At 30.0% G+C, this 20,188-nt stretch overlaps 2 protein-coding genes across 11 annotated transcripts; one reads left to right on the plus strand and one right to left on the minus strand.

The window, feature by feature from the left end:
* Positions 1 to 988: 988 nt before the first annotated feature.
* LOC108002990 (14-3-3 protein zeta) lies at positions 989 to 18,854 on the minus strand. Of its 10 annotated transcripts, none has more exons than XM_062080335.1 (6): positions 18,716 to 18,854; positions 17,897 to 18,079; positions 5,911 to 6,218; positions 5,137 to 5,260; positions 4,155 to 4,318; positions 989 to 2,588 (listed from the first exon to the last, which is right to left on the minus strand). In XM_062080335.1, the coding sequence occupies exons 3-6, from the start codon at positions 6,208 to 6,210 to the stop codon at positions 2,433 to 2,435; spliced, it is 744 nt and encodes a 247-aa protein (XP_061936319.1). In that variant the 5' UTR covers positions 6,211 to 6,218; positions 17,897 to 18,079; positions 18,716 to 18,854; the 3' UTR covers positions 989 to 2,432. The 10 variants fall into 10 exon arrangements, with proteins under 10 accessions (XP_061936319.1, XP_061936323.1, XP_061936322.1 ...); XM_062080339.1 differs by lacking the exons at positions 4,155 to 4,318; positions 18,716 to 18,854 and adding exons at positions 3,039 to 3,202; positions 10,521 to 11,124 and having other exon boundaries at positions 17,897 to 18,008; XM_062080338.1 differs by lacking the exons at positions 4,155 to 4,318; positions 18,716 to 18,854 and adding exons at positions 3,583 to 3,746; positions 10,521 to 11,124 and having other exon boundaries at positions 17,897 to 18,008.
* On the plus strand, positions 18,251 to 19,606 carry LOC108002992 (mRNA turnover protein 4 homolog). The gene is made up of 4 exons (XM_017065020.3): positions 18,251 to 18,556; positions 18,682 to 18,986; positions 19,068 to 19,304; positions 19,389 to 19,606. The coding sequence occupies exons 1-4, from the start codon at positions 18,529 to 18,531 to the stop codon at positions 19,545 to 19,547; spliced, it is 729 nt and encodes a 242-aa protein (XP_016920509.1). The 5' UTR covers positions 18,251 to 18,528; the 3' UTR covers positions 19,548 to 19,606.
* Positions 19,607 to 20,188: the final 582 nt, after the last annotated feature.

Below are 20,188 nucleotides of genomic sequence, written 5' to 3' on the forward strand. Positions count from 1 at the left end.
CATGATCTTTTTGTGAACCGAATTCATAAATTATGCTCTGCTTAGAAGATATTCTGAAAAGTTATTATATAAATTTGCAAAATTGCAAGACGTAACGAATAATCTTCAAATTCTATCGACAATTTTCATGAGATCGATCATGCCTACAAAACTGAATATCATATATATATAATATATATACACGCATACATTCACGCACATACATATATACCAATATGTATAAATGCATGCATACGTGCGTATGTATGTTAAAGGGAATATCGGGATAATAATTTTTTTATACGCGTACATAATTTGTCCTCGTTTTCTTCTTTTCCTTTGTGTTTTTAGTGCGACATTAGTAGTCAAGTCTCTGATAAATATCCGCTGTATATATATTATTGTGTATAATATATGTATATATATTATAACATATATACGGGAGAGAGAGGAAGAAAGAAAGATTGAAAGGGGGAAGGGGATACGAGAGTAAAAGAGATATAAAGAGGAGGAGAAAAAGAGATGGACGCAATTGAATCAAAATTTAGAATGAGTTAAATGTCGAGATATCGAAATTATAGAGAGGAAAATATTTTTTTTTTAAAAATTATTGCGCATTGATTAGCCGTTTAAATAAATCGAATCTACTTGTCCCCTTCCTTTCTCAGATATTCACGCGCTAGCAACGGACGGTCATGGCATACGATGGATAAAAATGTATTTTTAATGTTATGTGCTCCACTCACCTCAATAATACAGCAATTAAAATAACGACACAATTTTGGAATAAATATAAGAAACAAGAGAATTGTTTTAGACAATTCGAATATAAATCTTAAGATACACGCGTGTGCGCGTACACACACGAAAACGAAATAGGGAAAAAGAAAACGAATGAGCACACAAAATGTAGTGTTTGCGTACACGCGTGTTTATACGTAAGAATTTAAATACTATTAACACGTGCAATATGTAAAAAGTAGTAAATGTAAAAATTAAGTCATCACTGTTTTTGTGTTGGAACTTAATAACTTAATGTATTTTTACTCTCCTTTCTCCTCCTGCGTTCTTCCCTTCGTATAATAATATCGTACTTGCTAGACAATGTGAAATTTAATTTAATGACAACTGGATATAATGTAATTAGATTCATGCGTGCTTTTTTTTCTTTCACTTCATTTCTTCTCGAATCTCTGTTTTGTTTAGCAATACTTTAGATGGTAAATAGTGAGCAGATCTGGGAGTAGTGACAGTGTTTTTTTTTTTTGCTGTTTTTTTTTTACACTCCATATCTCGTCCCAACAACGAAATCGATACATTTTTCTGTATTCTATATATTTTCCAAAGACTAGTAGCTTCGACAGCATTATTATCTCTCATAATTGCATATACAACTTCACCATTTTTTATACCATTCTACGCTATATATCATTCGATGACGTTGTACGACGAGATAATGTTTGCAAAAATCCTTCCTGTCCTTTCCTCTGTTTATTCACAATTTGCTCCTTCTCTCTTCCACACAAAAATGAGTCAATACGCTTCTTTTGAATAAACTTGATGCCAGAAACTGAATAATTCTCACAACTCGACCGTTTCCTTTCATTAAGAGCCGTATATGAGTATGGCAACGCAATATCCTAAGTTAATTTCACATAAATTTTACTAATATTTTTACCTTTGCCATTTATTACTTTCTCTTCGTTTTTACTTCTCTTTTTTTTCTTTTCTCTCTCTCTCCCTCTCTCTCTTCACACACACACACATACACACATACTTTCTCTCTCTCTCTCTCTCTCTAATCCCCCTCTCCCTGTTCCTCTCTTTTAAGATTGACACTCTCCTTGAATGTTCAAATTCAAAATTTTTTTTCGACGAGTGGCAATAACGGGTATTATATTCAGCGACCACCACATGAATCGATCCCTTAGGAAAGGATACGGTCGAGAGCGAGATTTTTTCGTGTTCAAACTTTCGAATCGGGCATAACAGCTGTGGCGGTGGCATTGGCAGCAATGTGCGGTCGCATTGGAACAAACAGGTCACGTCACGATTTTCGAGGAGATAATAAGGAAATAAGGATTCGAAAAAGGACGATGATATTTTTGATGAATGTGGAAATAAGAAAGAAAAAAAGGAAGAAAAAAAAGGAAATACAAAGAACGAAATGAGATAATAAAATGGAAAAATAAGGGGACAATTCAAGATAGAATGGGATGATTGGTAAACGGAATGGAAAAAAGGGAAAAAAATGACAAAAGAGGAGGAAAGGATGAAGGGGAGAAGAAAAGAAGAAAAGAAGGAAGAAGGAAACGAGGTACGCGAGGGACGAAAGGACAGGCGAATGGATAAATCGATCTCGGGTGGATGGATGGGTGAGCACTTTAAGGGACGGGGGGACGATAGAGAATAGATGTTCTTATTAGGTTAGAAAGGACTTAAGCTTAGGAAGGTTAGTTATCTCCACCCTCCTGTGCTTCGTCCGCATCACCCTGCGTGTCACTGGTCCAAAGAGTGAGGTTGTCGCGTAAAAGCTGCATAATTAGCGTGGAATCTTTATAGCTGTCCTCGTTAAGTGTGTCCAACTCTGCGATCGCATCGTCGAACGCCTGAAATGATTATAGAAATATTAAAATTTTAGTAAAAGATTCGATCTTAATTTTGTTCTTCCTTTCATTTCTACACGATTCGTATGAATCTATGCAGCAATCGCGGCCAAAACTATAAGAATTCGCATTCTTTCAGTCATACACTCGTGCAAAGCATTAATAAATTTTTATTAGAGATAGGAAATGTTGCGAGTATGTGGATATTAAATGCATATGATGCGGAATGGTTACCGATACAGTGGAGACTCATTACAGCATTGTCACACTAAATATTGAAGTAACTTCTTTTTTCTTTTTTTAACAGGTTAGTATGCACTCAAAAACATAGCATTTACCGCAGTACAGTACCACGACACACTGATAATCAATAATTAATAATAAAAGATGCATTTATTTATTTAACATCAAATAATCATCCAATCAAGCATCAAACTGTCGATTATCCCTAACCTGTTTGGCAAGATGACAGGCTCTAGCGGGAGAATTAATAATTTCATAATAAAAAACGGAGAAGTTGAGAGCAAGACCGAGCCTGATGGGGTGCGTAGGTTGCATTTTTGACTTTGCAATGTCAAATGCTTCTTGATACGCTTTCTGTGAATCCTCGACTACCGCTGTAACGCAAACCGAGAAATCCAGATTACAATTTTCATAAATTTCAAGATGAAACTTTTTTTGAGAAATCTATGAGGTTGTCATGTGTACATGTATATGTGTGTAGATAGGAAGGAACAGGAAGAAAAGGAGAAAAAAGTTAACTATTCGTTTCTTCCGCAACACACTTTCGCGAATATGTATTATTTGCGATCTTAATCGACGAAGAATCAACGAGAATTTAGAAGAGCACATCAACAAGTTATAAAAATAAAAGGATCTTCCCATAGCAAGATAAAATAAAATGGTATTTTTGCCTCCACTGCATCACTTTCCTACTGCATCTCTTCTTACGATTGCTGTAAATTATCGACATCATCCTCGTTTCTATAAATTATACCTGTTTGGCCAGCTGGCAGGCCTTGTCTGGTGAGTTGATGATCTCGTAATAAAAAACGGAGAAGTTGAGAGCAAGACCGAGCCTGATGGGATGTGTAGGCTGCATTTTTGACTTTGCTATGTCAAATGCTTCTTGATATGCTTTCTGTGAATCCTCGACTACCGCTGTAATGCAAACCGGGAAATCCAGATTACAATTCCTCCAAATTTATACGTAGAACGTAACCTCTCCTTCTGTTGCGATATATATGTAAAGGCTAGGGAATACAGGAATAAAATGGAAACAGGAAAAGAACATGAGCAACCATTTCGCGTAATTTTTACGCGAGACATTTACAGAATTCGTTACAGTGTTCGTGAGTGTACTATACAGTTGTGAAAACAAAAGAAACCACCAGAGTACAAATACGGAATTACAAAATTGAAAAGTGCCTTTTCCTTCCTTTCCCATAAAAAATAGAATATTATATATTTTTGCCTCCACTGCATCAACACCATCCTTTCGCATCTTCTCTTTCGCGATTGCTGTTTAGCTCTAGTATCGATATTTGTATCGACCCTCGTGAATTATACCTGTTTGGCCAGCTGGCAGGCCTTGTCTGGAGAGTTGAGGATCTCGTAATAGAAAACGGAGAAGTTGAGGGCGAGACCTAGCCTGATTGGGTGGGTAGGCTGCATCTTTGACTTGCTGATTTCGAACGCATCCTGGTATGCCTTCTGGCTGTCGTCTACCACGGCTGAATATATTATGTGCAAAATTATCAACAAAATGTCAACGATTTTAAAATTGTTGATATTTTGAATTTAAAACTGATTTTGTCTCGATACATGATTATGAATATTTCATAAATAACAATAACAACGTATTATAATGATATTAATAATAATAAAATAAATAAAATAAATGTAAAAAATCTAATAAATTTCAATCTAATTTTGAAAGAAACGATACTTGCGTATTATTGTATGAATTTTAAATCAAACTTACAAAAATATAACGAAACAAAAATAAATGACATTCTTTGTCATTATCGAGAAAAATACATGGCATTAAATTCCACCAACGCTTTAGAATTATTTTTCTGTTCAAGTATATCACTATATAAAATATACGATGAACAATCTTGGAATTTTTCAAACCTTTTCGAATCTAAGAATGTAACAAAACAGTAGATTCAGCAAAGAACATCTGCCATTGCAGCTGTGCTTCCTTTTTTTTTGAATTATAGCTACGGGAACGAACGCAGGTACAAAAGTATTGTGCGATAGCTTCCTATTCGAAGAAAAACGCACATTGATCCTCTCGTACGAATTCAATGTCATATTATAAATAAAAATATCTTCGACTGGTTTTATATCTTGATGAGATATAGTGATGCAAATATAGTGAGCAAAATAAAAAAAGAAAAGAGAGACAAATTCCCTGGATTATATCAATCTTTTCTTAAGATTGTCGATGAAGAATTAATTTCAGCTACAAATAATTATTAATCAGGATCCGTAAAATTTGTAATTGTGAAGACGTTATTAATATTATGTGTTATTAAATACATACCATTTCTAGTTTCTCCGGTAGCAACTTCTGCGAGATACCTGTAGTAGTCGCCTTTCATCTTGAGGTAGAATACTTTACTCTCGGCATTACTAGCCTTGGGGATCAGGTACTTATCAAGGAGTCCCTGGAACATGAAGATATAATTAATTTCTATGTATTTTTTTTATTAATTTTTGTCACTTATATGTGTAGCGCAAGACAAAGACAAAATAGAAATAGAATAGATAAAATACTAAATATTTTATAACAGATATCTTTTTCCATTTTCCAAAACCAACATCATTTGCATTTGTACACTTGCTTTATTCAAATTGATTCGATTTAGACACTTCAGATTAATCATGATTCAGAAAGATATTCTCTTAGAATTGCTGGAACAAACTTTGTTATGCTTGTTAAACGATGGAAAGATAGTAAGACGAGCTACTAGACGGTGCGAATGGTAACCAAGTCATGTGAAATTTAAACCAATGACTGATTTTTGTTCTTCAACCATAGGAAAATGCAAACGCGACAAAAAAGATCGTTCGCCGGTGTAAGATAATCAGTTGACAAAGCCAGCAACTGTTTTGCAAACACATTAAATCCATCATGTCAAAATGTTTCAAGATATAGATATCTATATCTATCGTAATCGGTCACATGCATTATGTTCGAGTGATCGACTTTCCAATGATGAAAAGGAAAAATATATATAAATTTGTTATTTTTTTATTTATATATTATTCAAAATTGTAAATTTGTAACAATAAAGAAATAAAAATAAATTCTTACCAATACATCGTAACAGATTTCACGTAGCTCCTTCTCGACCTTTTCCCGATATTCCTTGGCCATTTGCTGTTTACGCTCGGAACCTTCAGTTTTCTGCTCAATGGAGGAAATTACTCGCCACGAGCTACGTCTTGCGCCAACGACATTCTTGTATGCTACCGACAACAAGTTCCTTTCTTCGTTCGATAACTCGACTCCCGTTTCGGTGACTGCCTTCATTGCGGCTGCCATATCATCATACCTTTCTGCCTGCTCGGCAAGCTTTGCACGCTGTACCAATTCTTCTTTGTCCACAGACATTCTGTTGGCTAAACAACAAAAATCTCGGATATATTATGTGTATATATATATATTCGACATAATCAGAAAATTACCTCGTAATAATTCATAATAAATTCAGAAAATATAGAAAGAAATTGTTTTAAATCCGAAAGGAAAAAGGAGAAGGGAGAAGGGAGAAGGGAGAAGGAAGAAGGAAGAGAAGCGTAACGCACATGTAATACAAATGTAACGGTGCAACACAGTTGAATTAACACGCGACTTCAATGTCGTCAAGTTCCTTTTCTCGTCTATCCGGGAGTCGCTGGTACGCGTGTGAGAATAGATTTCACCGACGCGTTTAGAACACAAGATGACGTATATAAGTACACGAGCTGCACACGCGTTGTCCAATCTAACTGGCCTCGTTCGCACATAAGCATTAGCAAGTTATTATATTCTTTATTCTAGAATCTACGAAAAGAATTTCTTTTCTCAAAGATTCTTTGTAAACAGCCGTTTCTATTAATGTGTAGTCAGAAATATTTCCTTTTACTTAGCATGATCATCTAACGATCATTGACAATAGATTTACCCGAAAGAGAAGTTTAGCTTCTGTCGACCTTGACCATGAACGTCTTGCATTTTTAACATTGAATAAAAAATTTTTACTTTTCAATAGAATCAAAAGTTGAATACATTTCACTGATAATATTTTTTATAATCTTTTCTTTTTTACGATCAAGCAATTGTGTCAAAAAAAAATATAAAATTATTTTATATAAAACTAGAATTTAGTTAATTCTTTCGATATTTTTCATTTAATCCAATTTTTTTCATCCTTTTTTATTCCAATTTATATTTAATAATATTTAATTAGAATTTTATTTAAAAAATTGAAGGGAAACAAGTAAAAATAACAATTAAAATTTTATATAAAATGATCGTTCCAAATTACAAATATGAAAAGAACACGATTCCTAATACACTATGATCTTTATTTACGTAGATATAATCGTATAGCAGCGATGAGTCACTGGATTGGACCGCGTTACAACGCCAAACCGTAGTAGGCACACGTTTAAACATCTCGACTTCTTTTACACACGCTTCACGTTCGTCGACCGTGCGCGCACACTTCTCAGAGTTTCGTTTTCATATATTTATGTATTTTATTTCATTATTTTCAAATTCGATAGTTTGAAGGTTAATTTATATAACATTAAATATAATGGAGCATAATCAAAAAATATCTGAACAGAATGCACGATATCAGTTAAATTCTTACGTTATGGCGCCCAATTCTTTCCCAATGAGTCACAATGACGAGGACATTGCAACGTAACTAAATGTTATATCCATTAACATACACACACGGTAATTAAAATTGGTTCAAGAAGTAACAAATCGCGATTATACACCAAATGCGAATACGCTTTACAAGCTTTTCCACGAATGCCTTACGTTTGACTTTACGCAGAATCGTTTTCCATTCCTTTTCGTATCGATCATCCTCCTTTCTTTCTCGTACGCAAATAGCGCGCAAACTCCGTTCAATTCATTTCGAAATCTTGAAATCTAAAGAGATTCAGTATAGACTAAAGAAACAGTTTTCTACATTATGCAAAATAGATTAATTATGATGTAGAATCGTTTCATCATTGATCATTGAACTATCGGATTAAACGTAAGCGAAAAAATGATATTGATCAAACAAAACTATTCTATATAGTAATTTTTTTTCACACAAATATGACTATGGGTCACTTGTTATAACATTATAAAAAACTTCAAATTGTCATAAAAAAATAAAACTTATTTTATACTATATATATCAATTGTATGCGTTTGAAACTTGTTGAAAGATATATATTGCTTGTTAAAATGTCGAAACAGTGTTATAGCGTCAACTGTTGGTGTTCAAGGTGAGTATTTTAAAAGCTGGAACGCAACGATCGATCTAATATGTGTACGATATGTGTGTCCGTTATTAATTCTTCGAATAAAATATCTATATACTGTGCTACTTACAGTGGCAACGAACAACGGTGTTTTACGTATGAATTGATAAACGTACATATTATTACGCAGATGTAAAGTTCTTCTAAGCGATTAATTCTAATGTATGTATATATAAATTTTCGAATATATAAAAATGTTTACAATGCTAATTGTATATGTATTATAGAAAAAATTGATTATGTATTGTTATTGTCACAATTGTTCGATTCAATAGAATCTTTAAAAACATCGAAAAAAAAGAATTTTTTACTTTTTTTAATAATAGATACGATTTTCACATATTTTCAAATTGTGACATTCAATATAGAAACTACTAATATAGAATAATGTCGGATAAAATCTATAGAGGATGGAAGAGCTAATAAAAAAATACGCTGTTCACGTAATATCCAACATTAATCATAGATTATAATAAAATATGCACTCTCGCTGAAAATCACATTGATATGCGAATATTCGATATAATTTTATTCAATCGTGAGCTTATTAATTGATCGAGATTCAATTAAATATATTGAATAAATGATATATATTGATGTAACTAACATTGAATAAAATATAATGTGATCATATATTGATTTCTTGAAAATTTTGTATTATTTCATATAATACTTATCATTGCACGATTATTCAATCACGATAAATATGATTTATGTAGATCAGATGGAAGGTCAAGTAGCCAAATTCTTCTTCGAAGAAACCCGGACGGAAATATTAAACCGGTAGGTGTATTCGACGTCCTATATTTAATCGCGCGCAATCACCTGGCTTTAGGTTAGCAGAGGCTCAGCGACACTGTTGCCGGATCTACAAGAGAATCGATGAGAAATCCCACGTTGCCAGTGAAATATTTCCGGCGCAAATTTTTCAAGCGAATGGAATATGATGAAATATAAATGCTTAACTTAACCTCAAAGCTTTTCCTACGTATCAATATTCACATGATTTTAGTTCATTGAAATCTCTGCTTATTATTTATTTCAAAATAGATCATTTTTTTTTCTTTTAAAGTTTCCTTACACATCTATTTTCTTTTTTTAAAATATTATATTGACTCTCCACTATTATCCATTTTATATTACTTTGTCATATTAACTACAAATAGATGATAAAAAAATTACTATAATATAATTATTAAATTACTACAATCGATTAAAATTATCTTAAAAATTATATAAATAAAATAAATTATATTGAGAGACAAAATTGTTAGAAAGTATGATTACCTCAAACGATTTGATAACTGAAAGCAATTATCGAAATGAAAATAATTAAAGATAAAGATGTCGTATGTATCTAAAAAATGTGACATCCTTATTATATTGATAAAAATAAAAATTTTATCAGACTTTGATTTATCTATATATATATATCTATATTACATTTTCTATGATAAAATAATTTTTTTTTTTCAACATTTTTTACTTATTTTTTAATTATTATTTTTGGTATTTCAATTAAAAACTGATATCTTTCCAAAATTATAATAAATAAATAATGGAAACTCTAAAAAAAATTAATATCGATTTTATTACTCAAATACGTATCAAAAAGCGAAAATATTCAATTTAGACACGTAAACTAGAAGCTTCCGTGGGAGGTGAGGAGCAAAGCTCGTATTAGGCCGAAGGTCACATGCGCGAAACACTTCGAAATAAAAAAAAAAATTGCGTACATTTATCAAGTATGATTTGAGGTTATATTCGTAGTCGCATAGCTGGGCCGAAGAGGGAGCAGTCAAACGGAGCGCCACGGCGCTACTTTCACGAAGCGAGAGCGAAATTCTTCATCTACGTTCGCTCTCTTTCCTTCTTTCTCTCTCCTGCTTAACACGCCCTGACCCCGAAGCGTTCTAAACCGTTCATGTCGCGATATGGACAAGAACAATCCGAGGACAAAGAAACCAGGAACAGGAACACCTTACTTCGATGAAAAAGTAATTGGCGTCATTGCGGAAACTGTACCGATTCATTTCTGCGTCGCAATATAATATCGCAAAAATCGATAACCAATTTACTCTCCTTCTCGGTCTGATTATAGAAAAACGCGATATCGAAACAAAATTTCTAGTTCATTCTCGAAATATTAATATTCTAGAAAATAGTTCAATAAAAAATGATCATTTATGTGACATGCAAAGACATGGAAAGAACAACTACGGGAACTGGAAGAGAAGATGAACTGGAAGAAGAAAGGGGGGAGGGAGGGAAGATAGAAAGAGAGAGAAAAGGAAAATTTAAGTCGAGAGAAACTCGAAATAGATAAAGCGTCATTAAAGCAGCAGACGCATAAGATAGAAGCAAAGCAACGAATTGTTGCAGAAATCTTACCTATAGTTAAAGTTTTTTGTACAATAAATACTTAAATAAATATACGATCAGCGTATCCCGTAATTTCACGCGAAATTAGGAAGGGGGCCGAAAATTGACTAGACTTCTAGTTCTTTTTTGTCTGGGGGGTAAAGAGCGAGAGCGTATTACGCGGAGAAACTACGCCGGGTCTTTTTCCTCAGTCACACTCAGTTACGGTACCACACATCCCTCAGTGACCACTCCCGCACAACGACTGAGCCGGCAACGCTGCTCGTGGTGGGGACTCGGCGTGCCTCGTGCTGGGACTCGTCTTCGTTCGGTTCTAGTCGTCTCAAGTCGGTTTCTCTCGGTTTACCTCGTGGCCGAGCCGAAGTATTGATCGGTTCGCCCAGCATGGCCGGTTCGAAGAGGTTGGGTGGGGCAATGCCGCACGGCTGTCCCTGTCCCGGGACGCCAACCACGGAATATGATGCGTCGTATTGGACTGCGTAACGCAATGCAAAAGTGCGTTGTACATTATGCTTATGCCTCTCACACTTTCCACGTCTCTTTTATATGCACTGTCCTCTTTTTTTTATTATTATTTTCTTTCTTCCTATTATATATTATCCTTCCTTTTTCCCTGTAAACGAATCTTTCCATGTGATCTTGTTCTAATCATTTCTGAATTAAGTCAATTAGGCAAGCATTTCTTTCTTTCTTCATTTTCTTAATTTAAATTTTCATTTTTTCTTAATTATCTTAATATATTTTATACATATTATTATCTTAATTACTTTCTAGTTATCTTTTATAAAACATTTTTCTTCCATAGTTCTCTCAAAAAATATGATTGAATTTTAAATAGTATTCAAATTTAGTAGTATTTCAAATTTTTTATTATTATACATTATTATAAAACTTTTATAAAATTAAAAATATCAAGTAGTAAATATTATTTGATTTCATTAAAAAATATAAACAATGAAAATTGAACATACGTAAAAATTGAATTCTTAATGAAATGCAAAACACGTGCATAGTCACGTGATATACAGTTTTTGCCGGTGAATCATTTAGAAATTATACAATATATATTTATTAATTACAATATTTAAAGCTATTGATTGATCACTTCAATTAAGTTACATTTATTTTATAGATAATAATAGATAATAATTTTAATTTTAACTATGTATTAACAACAAAATTCTCAAACTTTCTTCAAAATTTATTCGTTTCATTTATTTATTATTTGCATCAATTATAAGATTTCTTCTATTTAATTAATTTGAATAAAGGAAGAAATAAAGTAAAAAAGAGAAAACCAAGAAGAAAAATAAGAAGAAAGAAAAATGATTTAAAAATGTCTATCAAAACGAACTTCACTCAATAAGGAAGAAGAAACGAATAGAGAAGATTCGCATCAATGAGTGAAGAAAGTAGTATTATAATGAAATATAATAGTTGTATCGAAAGACGAGCGCAAAAAAATAGGTAGATAGTCTTTGTCTCTAACTACCCGCTCCCCCGGTTAGCGAAGCTAAAATGAAATATTGATCTGCGGAGGCGCGCGCAACCCCTGCAACCGACCCGCCCTTCTTCCTTGGTCACCATTTTCAGTTGCTCCCCCATCTCTTCGAACTCCTAACTATTTTGTCATTTTCAAATCTTATAAAAATAATTTATTTTTGAAGTAATAATTTTTTCTTCTTTGTTTGATTTTATTTTTCAAATTTGATAAAAAATTTAAGATTTTATTCCAAACATAATGTATATTCTTTATCTCAATTGTCTCAGATTGCAATAAACAATCGAAACAAACAAAAAATAATCGAATAAATAGAAAAAATAAAAAATAAATTCAAATGTTACATTTTTTTGAGTCTTCTTTTTTTATTTAAAAAACGATATCTATTATTTCGATATTGAGAATATGGAAACAGATCAATATCGCCGAATTTGGTTTACTCTTCGAATATATTCAATACAAGCATTTAATTCGAAACGATAGATAGCTTGATTGAAAAGAATAAAACAAACTAGCTTCATATATTATATATGTATTGAATTGTTAGATAAATTTGATTTCTACGATCAACTATCGATCAACTATGTATATACAAAGGAGCTTATGGTAATGCGCGTATTCGCATCAATTCAATCGTTGTTCAAATACTATATGTGATAAAGACCCAATATTGAATAACTAGAATCAAAGAAATTATAACCAATAAAAGATTTTTTAAAAATTTTAATATAATGTACTATAAATTGTTATATGGAGAATTATTGAGAAATAAATAATTCGATTATTATTTTAAAAAATTATTAAATTATTATTTCAGAAACATATTAATATAGTTTAAATTTTATTAATCTATATTAATGAATCAAATATATAACTATAAATGACGAATGTTTGAAAATCAATTGAAAAAAATTTTAAACCATAGATTATAATAATTCTAAAAAATAAAGATTGTAAAGATTGAGATTAATACATAAAAATATGTATTGACATATGACAAAAATATGTATCATATAATAGAAAAAGTTTTACGAAGTTTTATAAAATGCGATAAAATTAAGAAAAACCATTATTCAATGTTACGTTGACATCTTAATCACAAAATAATCACGAAATTGTAAATATTATAAATATTGTAAATATTATAATTTTAAATTTCTAGATATAAGACTACATTAACGAGTTAGAAAAACAATAGCTATTACTATATAACATAAAATCATTTCAAAATGAATATTTCAATGAATGAAAAAAAAAATGTTAGATATAAATAATTATATTGTTCAATGAAAAATCAATATTATTATTATTCGAATTTCCGATTACTGTTATTTTCTTTGGCATTTTCAACTGAAAAAATATTTAATAAAAAAATGAATTATTTTCCGCAGAATGTTGGCAGCAACCGATAAGGTAAGAGAACTCGTTTAATCGTTGGTTAACCATGAACGAGTTTCTCGTTTCGCGCGAAGAATCAACTTGAATACACTTTTTTGAGATGATCAATACAAATATATAGAATGAAAAGAAGAAAAAGAAAAAGAGAATATACAAGCCATCGCAGACCCAGGAAGCGTAACTGTTACGACACTGACCTTGCAATATGACACATGCTACCTCGAAAACCAAAATTATGCTTTTCAAGTTTAATTTTATATATTCAACAAAATTTTCAATTACCTCGTTCTCAAATCATCGAGTTCAGCCAGTAGACTCAAGGATATTTCATTATTGATTTTCAATAGTATATGCCCCATACTATTTTTATTACTGGATTCCAAGAGATTCGATTTAAGAATCTTGTAAATCCATTAGTGAGCAAATACGTGTTAAAAATATGAAAAGTAAATAATAAGAAAAAGTAAGAAACACTTACATGTATGGAAGACATATTTTCTCTTTACCCATGATGCAACATAAATCGAATATAATACGATTAAACATCCAAAACATCAACCATATAACGAAATATAAGAAGCTAGGTTGTGAGAAAAGTACGACTTGTGCTACAGGTGGTAGAGTATAGATAACGCGTGGGCGTGATGCTGCTACCAAATTTCTCTGACAAAAGAAAGCTCTTTAGAAAAGTTTAAGGTTATGATTCTTAATATTAATTTTCTAAAAGTTTTTTATTTTTTTAAAGTATGTATTAAAAGTTTATTAAAATTAAAAAGGAAAAAAAAAAAGAAAAATTAGAATTGAAAAAGTTGCGAAAAAATTTGCACTTGTTTAACATATCTCTGTTGGCGATGCGACACAGCGTTACAATACCGACTAGCTTGCGCAATCGACGTAGCAAGTATACGCTTTTTCACTGCCATTCACTCGTTTTCTACTGTCATATTGAATATTTTCATTCATTCACAATGAAATCTTACGCCAACTTGAGTTGATGTAAAACAATTGACCGTGATCAATCAAACTTGTTTCAATTTTTACTTTATTTCACAAATTTCTTTTCAATTCGTTTAATCACAATCTATAATCATTTTCATTGATTTCATTCAATTTAACTCGAATTGCATGATGTTTGTATCGAATATATAAAATCATCGAATCAAATATTACTTAATCATCTTGCGATATAAAGAATAAACAATGTCTTTCATGTTCTGCCATTGAATTGTAACTAACGACTCTTGAAAAAGTACTGCAAACAAGAAGTATATTTACGTTATACGTTAAAGGTGGCGCATACGCGATGAATTCACGCGAGTTTCTGCGTCAGCCGTCTTGGAATAGCAAGTGATGTCAAGCTCAGTGTTTCGATTCGGTTCAGTTCGTTCTTCTGACAAACCAAGCACATACGCATTCATATACGATAGAGAATTTTTATTTGCTACATCAAAAAATGCTTTCAGAACATCAGAATTATCAACAAATTATTAATTTAGAAATCGTTTATTATAAAACAAAAATATTTAAAAAAATTAAAAATCAATAAAAGAGCGGAGGATAAGAAAATGGAATAATCAGTCGAACGAAACGAAAAAGAAAACGAAGAAAAATAATGCAAATGAACAAATAAACAAATTAATTGGATCATATTAATAAATCACAAAAAGAAAAAACAATAAAAACAAATAAATATAAATCATTAGGATAGATTTATTTCATCATACTATTTTTTTTAAATTACAAATAGGTCTATATAAATGCAAATAAAATTATAACAGTAATAAAATACTAATATTTTATTTTTTCATTTTTTATTAAAAACTAATTAGAAATTAAAAATGAAATATTAAATTAAAAAGAAAACACAGTCAACTCATCAAAATGTTAACGATAATGTGAACAATCATATGAATGAACGAATGAACGATACACACGATGTTTTAATCGCAACTAAGATATCTTATTAACTGGCAAAATTCAATTTCCGATAATACACGATACTCATACCATGTTTCTTAGGATTTTGATCACGGCCAAACGATATCTATAATTATAAATCGTGATTTGTGCATGAAATATGGAACTATAAAGTAAATATCGATAATGTATCGATGATCATATCGATAATGTTTAATTGTTTGTTTCAAAAATGTTGAAACTAAATCAGAAAACTTTTATTTTTATTATTCCTATAAAAACCTTTATACAATTTTTAAGAATTTATTTATTTATCTGATTTCAGCGATTTAATGTTAAATTAAAAAGAATGCATTGTAAAGATGCTGAAGGTTATGAAATCGTGGTGAATGACCAATTATTCGTAAATTCGTTTGAACGAATGAATCGACAGAAAGGTTAAAAGCACTTTCGTCAAAGTAGCACTTAAATATACAGCCTTATAATATATACGAATATTGTGATATTCTTCCTTCTTAATCTAATCATCATGCTTCAAATTTTAAATAAGAAAAAACCTCTTTTTGTTTGGTTAACTTCTTGAATATAATATTAATCAACGAAACGCTATTATATTGAGATCATCTTCACAGTCAATTTACAGCCACTTATCAATCAATAACTACATTCAACAATCATGCTATTTCGGTGAGATTCTCATATATATAATTCTCGATAATCACATACTTCTGTACAATTTTTACTTTTGTTCAATCATATTTTCATTTAAAAATCTATTTTAATCGTTAAAATTAAAAAAATAATAAAATTATAAGGAATAAATAAGAAGAAATGAGAAATGATCAAAGAATAGAAAGGCAGATAAAATATTGACGTATTCTGATATTTTACAATTGAAATTTTACCAAGTTCCGAGATGAAATAAAAAACATTTCAATATGAATGTAACTTCTTTTAGTTTCAGATTTTTTTAGCTTAGATTTTTTTCCTGTTATAGAACAAAAATGATATTTAACTTCAAACGATCATTCTTTTCAATTAAGGTAAACAATAAAATAATGTAATTGGTAAATTTAAATAATACGAATAACAATACAAATATAATAAAAAAAGTAACTTCATTTCTTAAATGAATACATAGTAAAGAAAAGCTTATAGAACATATCACATGATATCGATCGAGTGAATATGCAATGAAAAATTGAAAAAGAATATCATAATACGCATTATCATTATTGTCAATGTTGATTAAAAAATAAATTCCATCTTAATTCATGTTGTTTAACAATCAAGAAAAATTAAGAAACAGAATTCACAATTCTTCATTATGAACAATATAGTTAATTTTTATTAAAATTATCAATTAATTTAAACATTATATATTCTATTCAAGCGATTACATATATAAATGAATGTGAAGACTATATAAAAGTAACATTATGATTATTTTTACCTTTTTCACTTAATGAAATAAAAAAATAATCTATGATATATTTAAAAAAAACACATAGAAAATACTATGATTAATAGCATATATTACTGTCATATTTAATTTTTCATTGAGATTGTATAAAATTCAATTACATATTATTTCATAAGAAATGGATGTCTACAAATCGTACGTGGTATACCGGTCGATAATAATACGCCACATAAAAGGGAATAATTCATTCACTAATGCATGAAAACAAAAATTTTATATTATTATCAATGGAAACCTACATATAGGAATTTCAATATTTATTATTCAAGATATATTGAAAGATTATCGAAAAGAAGATAATCACTCATCTGTCAAAGGGCGTGTACTTGATACAGCATTTATATATCTCTATCTTTTAATGGAAAGCGCATGTTAGTCTTTAACACGACTTCAAACGTATCAAGAAAACGTGTGCAAGAGAACAAACAAAATTTACTAAACAATGTATTTTCGATTTTTCCGAACTATATAAGAGATTAAATATTGCAAAAAAATCAGTTATTAACAATGAGCCAACACTTACACAATTAATTGTCATTTCAAGAAATTTCTACACTCAATGAAAACAGTTGCTAATGTGTTAGCTTATATCATGCAAATATAAAATAAAATTATGTATGAAACCGATAATTTTCTAACATTTTATAGGTATAAAATGTAATTTCATCACCGACTATATAACTAAGATGGCGGCAATTATCTTGTTCGTTTAGGGCTGTCGCGTCGCGTGCGTCGTATCCGCTATGAGCGGCAAGTGACTAGCTTCAGACTACCTTTTATCGCACCGCAGTTTAAAGAACTTTACTAAAATGATAATTTGTTTGATAAATGATTGATATAATATGTAGATTATGTAGAAATGCCAAAACGAACAATTTCAATTATAAAAATGTAACAAAATGAATAATTTTTAGGTTATTTCGAGCAACTTGGCAAAAAGAGAAGGGGACTGCATGGCTACGGGGTTCACACGACTCATGATCAATTACATTTCATATTATTTGCGACCGATATTTTAAAAAATATTGCCATAACTTCCATCTGTTTTTCACACTCGTATATAATTACGTTTGAAAAAAGACTCACCTTTAGAGTGTTACAAACGGCCTAGAAAATCGAGGCTTCGGCGTATTCGACAGCTCCCGTCCACTACGATCTCACAGAGTGCACTGGCGCAACGAGCGGAAGCCGCCATCTTGAACTGCGTTCACTTGACGCTTTCCGTTCATTCGAAGAATACTTGTTTATCGTTCCCGCCATTTCTAAAATCTATAGACAAATAATTTATTCATTTATATTATTTTTATCAAATCAATTTTTTTTTAATTTTTTAATATATCTTTTATATCATTTAAAATATATTATAGTATAATTATATGCAAATGTATTAACTTTATCGATTAAATTATATATATATATATATATATATATATATATATATATATATATATACTTATATTAACACAATGCTGACAAATCAGAAACAATTCATTCCATATTTCAATTATATTTTCAATTGATTGTTTACAATCATTGTTTTAAAATTAATCTAAGCATTCTATAATGTTTTATTTAAAATAAAGTTTGAAGAATATCAAGAATATTACACATTTGTATTACATATATTTATACGCTATTTGCGTAACACATGTTGTGTGATTATTAATGTGCTTTGTCGATTTATCAAAAGATAATTTTTTAAATTTTCTTGTTAAAAAATGCCTAAATCGAAAAGAGATAAGAAAAGTAACATTATTGTTTTCATTAACAGTTTATTTATTTATTGTTCCATTTTATATCTTTAATTTTTATAAGTTAACCTAAAAATGTTTCACGTGTCATCAAATAATTAATAAATTTATATTTCACAGTATCTCTTACAAAAACAAGTAAAAAGGGACTTGCCTTGAAGCAACAAATTGTGGAAGATGTTAGGAATTGTGTTGAAAAATATGCTAGGATATTTCTTTTATCCGTACACAATATGCGAAATAATAAACTTAAAGATTTACGTTCAGAATGGAAAGACAGCCGATTTTTTTTTGGTAAAAACAAAGTGATAGCATTGGCTCTAGGCAAATCATCGGAAAATGAAGTTGCAGAAAATCTTCATAAATTATCATTAGCTTTAAGAGGACAGTGTGGCTTATTATTTACAAATAGAAGTAAAAAAGAAGTATGTATTTATTTATTAAAGAATTATTAATTAATGTTAAATATATATAAAAGTTATATTTATTTATTCATATTTATTAAGGTATTGAAATGGATGAGGGAATATGAGGAAATAGATTATGCTAGATCTGGGTTTATTACACAAGAAACTATAACATTACCTGAAGGTCCAATACCAGATTTTTCACATAGCATAGAACCTCATTTAAGACAATTAGGAATGCCTACGGCTTTACAAAAAGGTGTTGTAACATTAATCAAAGAATATACTGTATGTAAAATAGGACAAGCATTAACTCCAGAACAAGCAAGAATTTTGGTAAATATATTGTGATATATCTTATATATCACATATATAATATAATTATTAAAATCAATGAAATAACAGTTTTTTCTTTTACAGAAATTACTTGGTAAGCCTTTAGCTACATTTAAATTGATACCATTAGGTGTATTTTCTAAAAAATATGGATATAAACAATTTATATCTCAAGATGATGTCAAAGAAAATTTAGAAGAACAAATGGCTATGGAAGAAATAGACGAAATTGATAATATGTAAAAAAATACATATAAATTTATATATATGTATATATAAATAAATTATAATTTTCATTCTAATTTTATTGTAAATTTTATTAAAAAAATAAACATATGAAGGTGTTTATAGACCTATATTTTTAGAAACAACTGATAAAGTATTCATTATTAATATATATTTAAAACATCAAAATTTGAAATTATGATATTTCTCCTTTTCAATTATTATCTATTTAATAAAACGAAATAATGACGCTACCTTTATATTTTTCTATATTCTGGATTATTGGAGTTTTATGGGTAAATCATAAAATTGTTATATTAACCTATGATATAATTAAAATTATTGTATTTACGTAGATTATTTATTATTGGTGCTGCGAAAATTCTTGTGACAATAATCGTAAAATAATTTTTGATGTAAATTCTGATAAAAGAAGTAGCACGATGTCCATCGATTCTTCGGATATATCTGATAATGATGAATCTGTAAAATGTAATAGAAAAAGATTAACATATGAGGTGCACGTTGATAAATTCAAATAAATTTAAAAAATTTTATTTCCTAATATTTATACTTTATTTGAAAACATTATTTTCTTACTTACTTCGTTACTTACGTTGTTCATAACTATAATTTCAGACCAAAACGCGATGGCCAAG

This window comes from Apis cerana, linkage group LG10, assembly GCF_029169275.1.
Source record: "Apis cerana isolate GH-2021 linkage group LG10, AcerK_1.0, whole genome shotgun sequence".
NCBI classification, from domain to species: domain Eukaryota; kingdom Metazoa; phylum Arthropoda; class Insecta; order Hymenoptera; family Apidae; genus Apis; species Apis cerana.

Coding starts and splice junctions, on each gene's coding strand:
- LOC108002990 (XM_062080335.1), bottom strand. CDS start 6,210: ATGTCTGTGGACAAAGAAGAATTGGTACAGCGTGCAAAGCTTGCCGAG. Junction 5,261..5,910: donor AAATCTGTTACGATGTATTG/GTAAGAATTTAT, acceptor TTCATGTTCCAG/GGACTCCTTGATAAGTACCT. Junction 4,319..5,136: donor TACCGGAGAAACTAGAAATG/GTATGTATTTAA, acceptor TAATATATTCAG/CCGTGGTAGACGACAGCCAG.
- LOC108002992 (XM_017065020.3), top strand. CDS start 18,529: ATGCCTAAATCGAAAAGAGATAAGAAAA. Junction 18,557..18,681: donor ATCGAAAAGAGATAAGAAAA/GTAACATTATTG, acceptor TATATTTCACAG/TATCTCTTACAAAAACAAGT. Junction 18,987..19,067: donor CAAATAGAAGTAAAAAAGAA/GTATGTATTTAT, acceptor ATATTTATTAAG/GTATTGAAATGGATGAGGGA.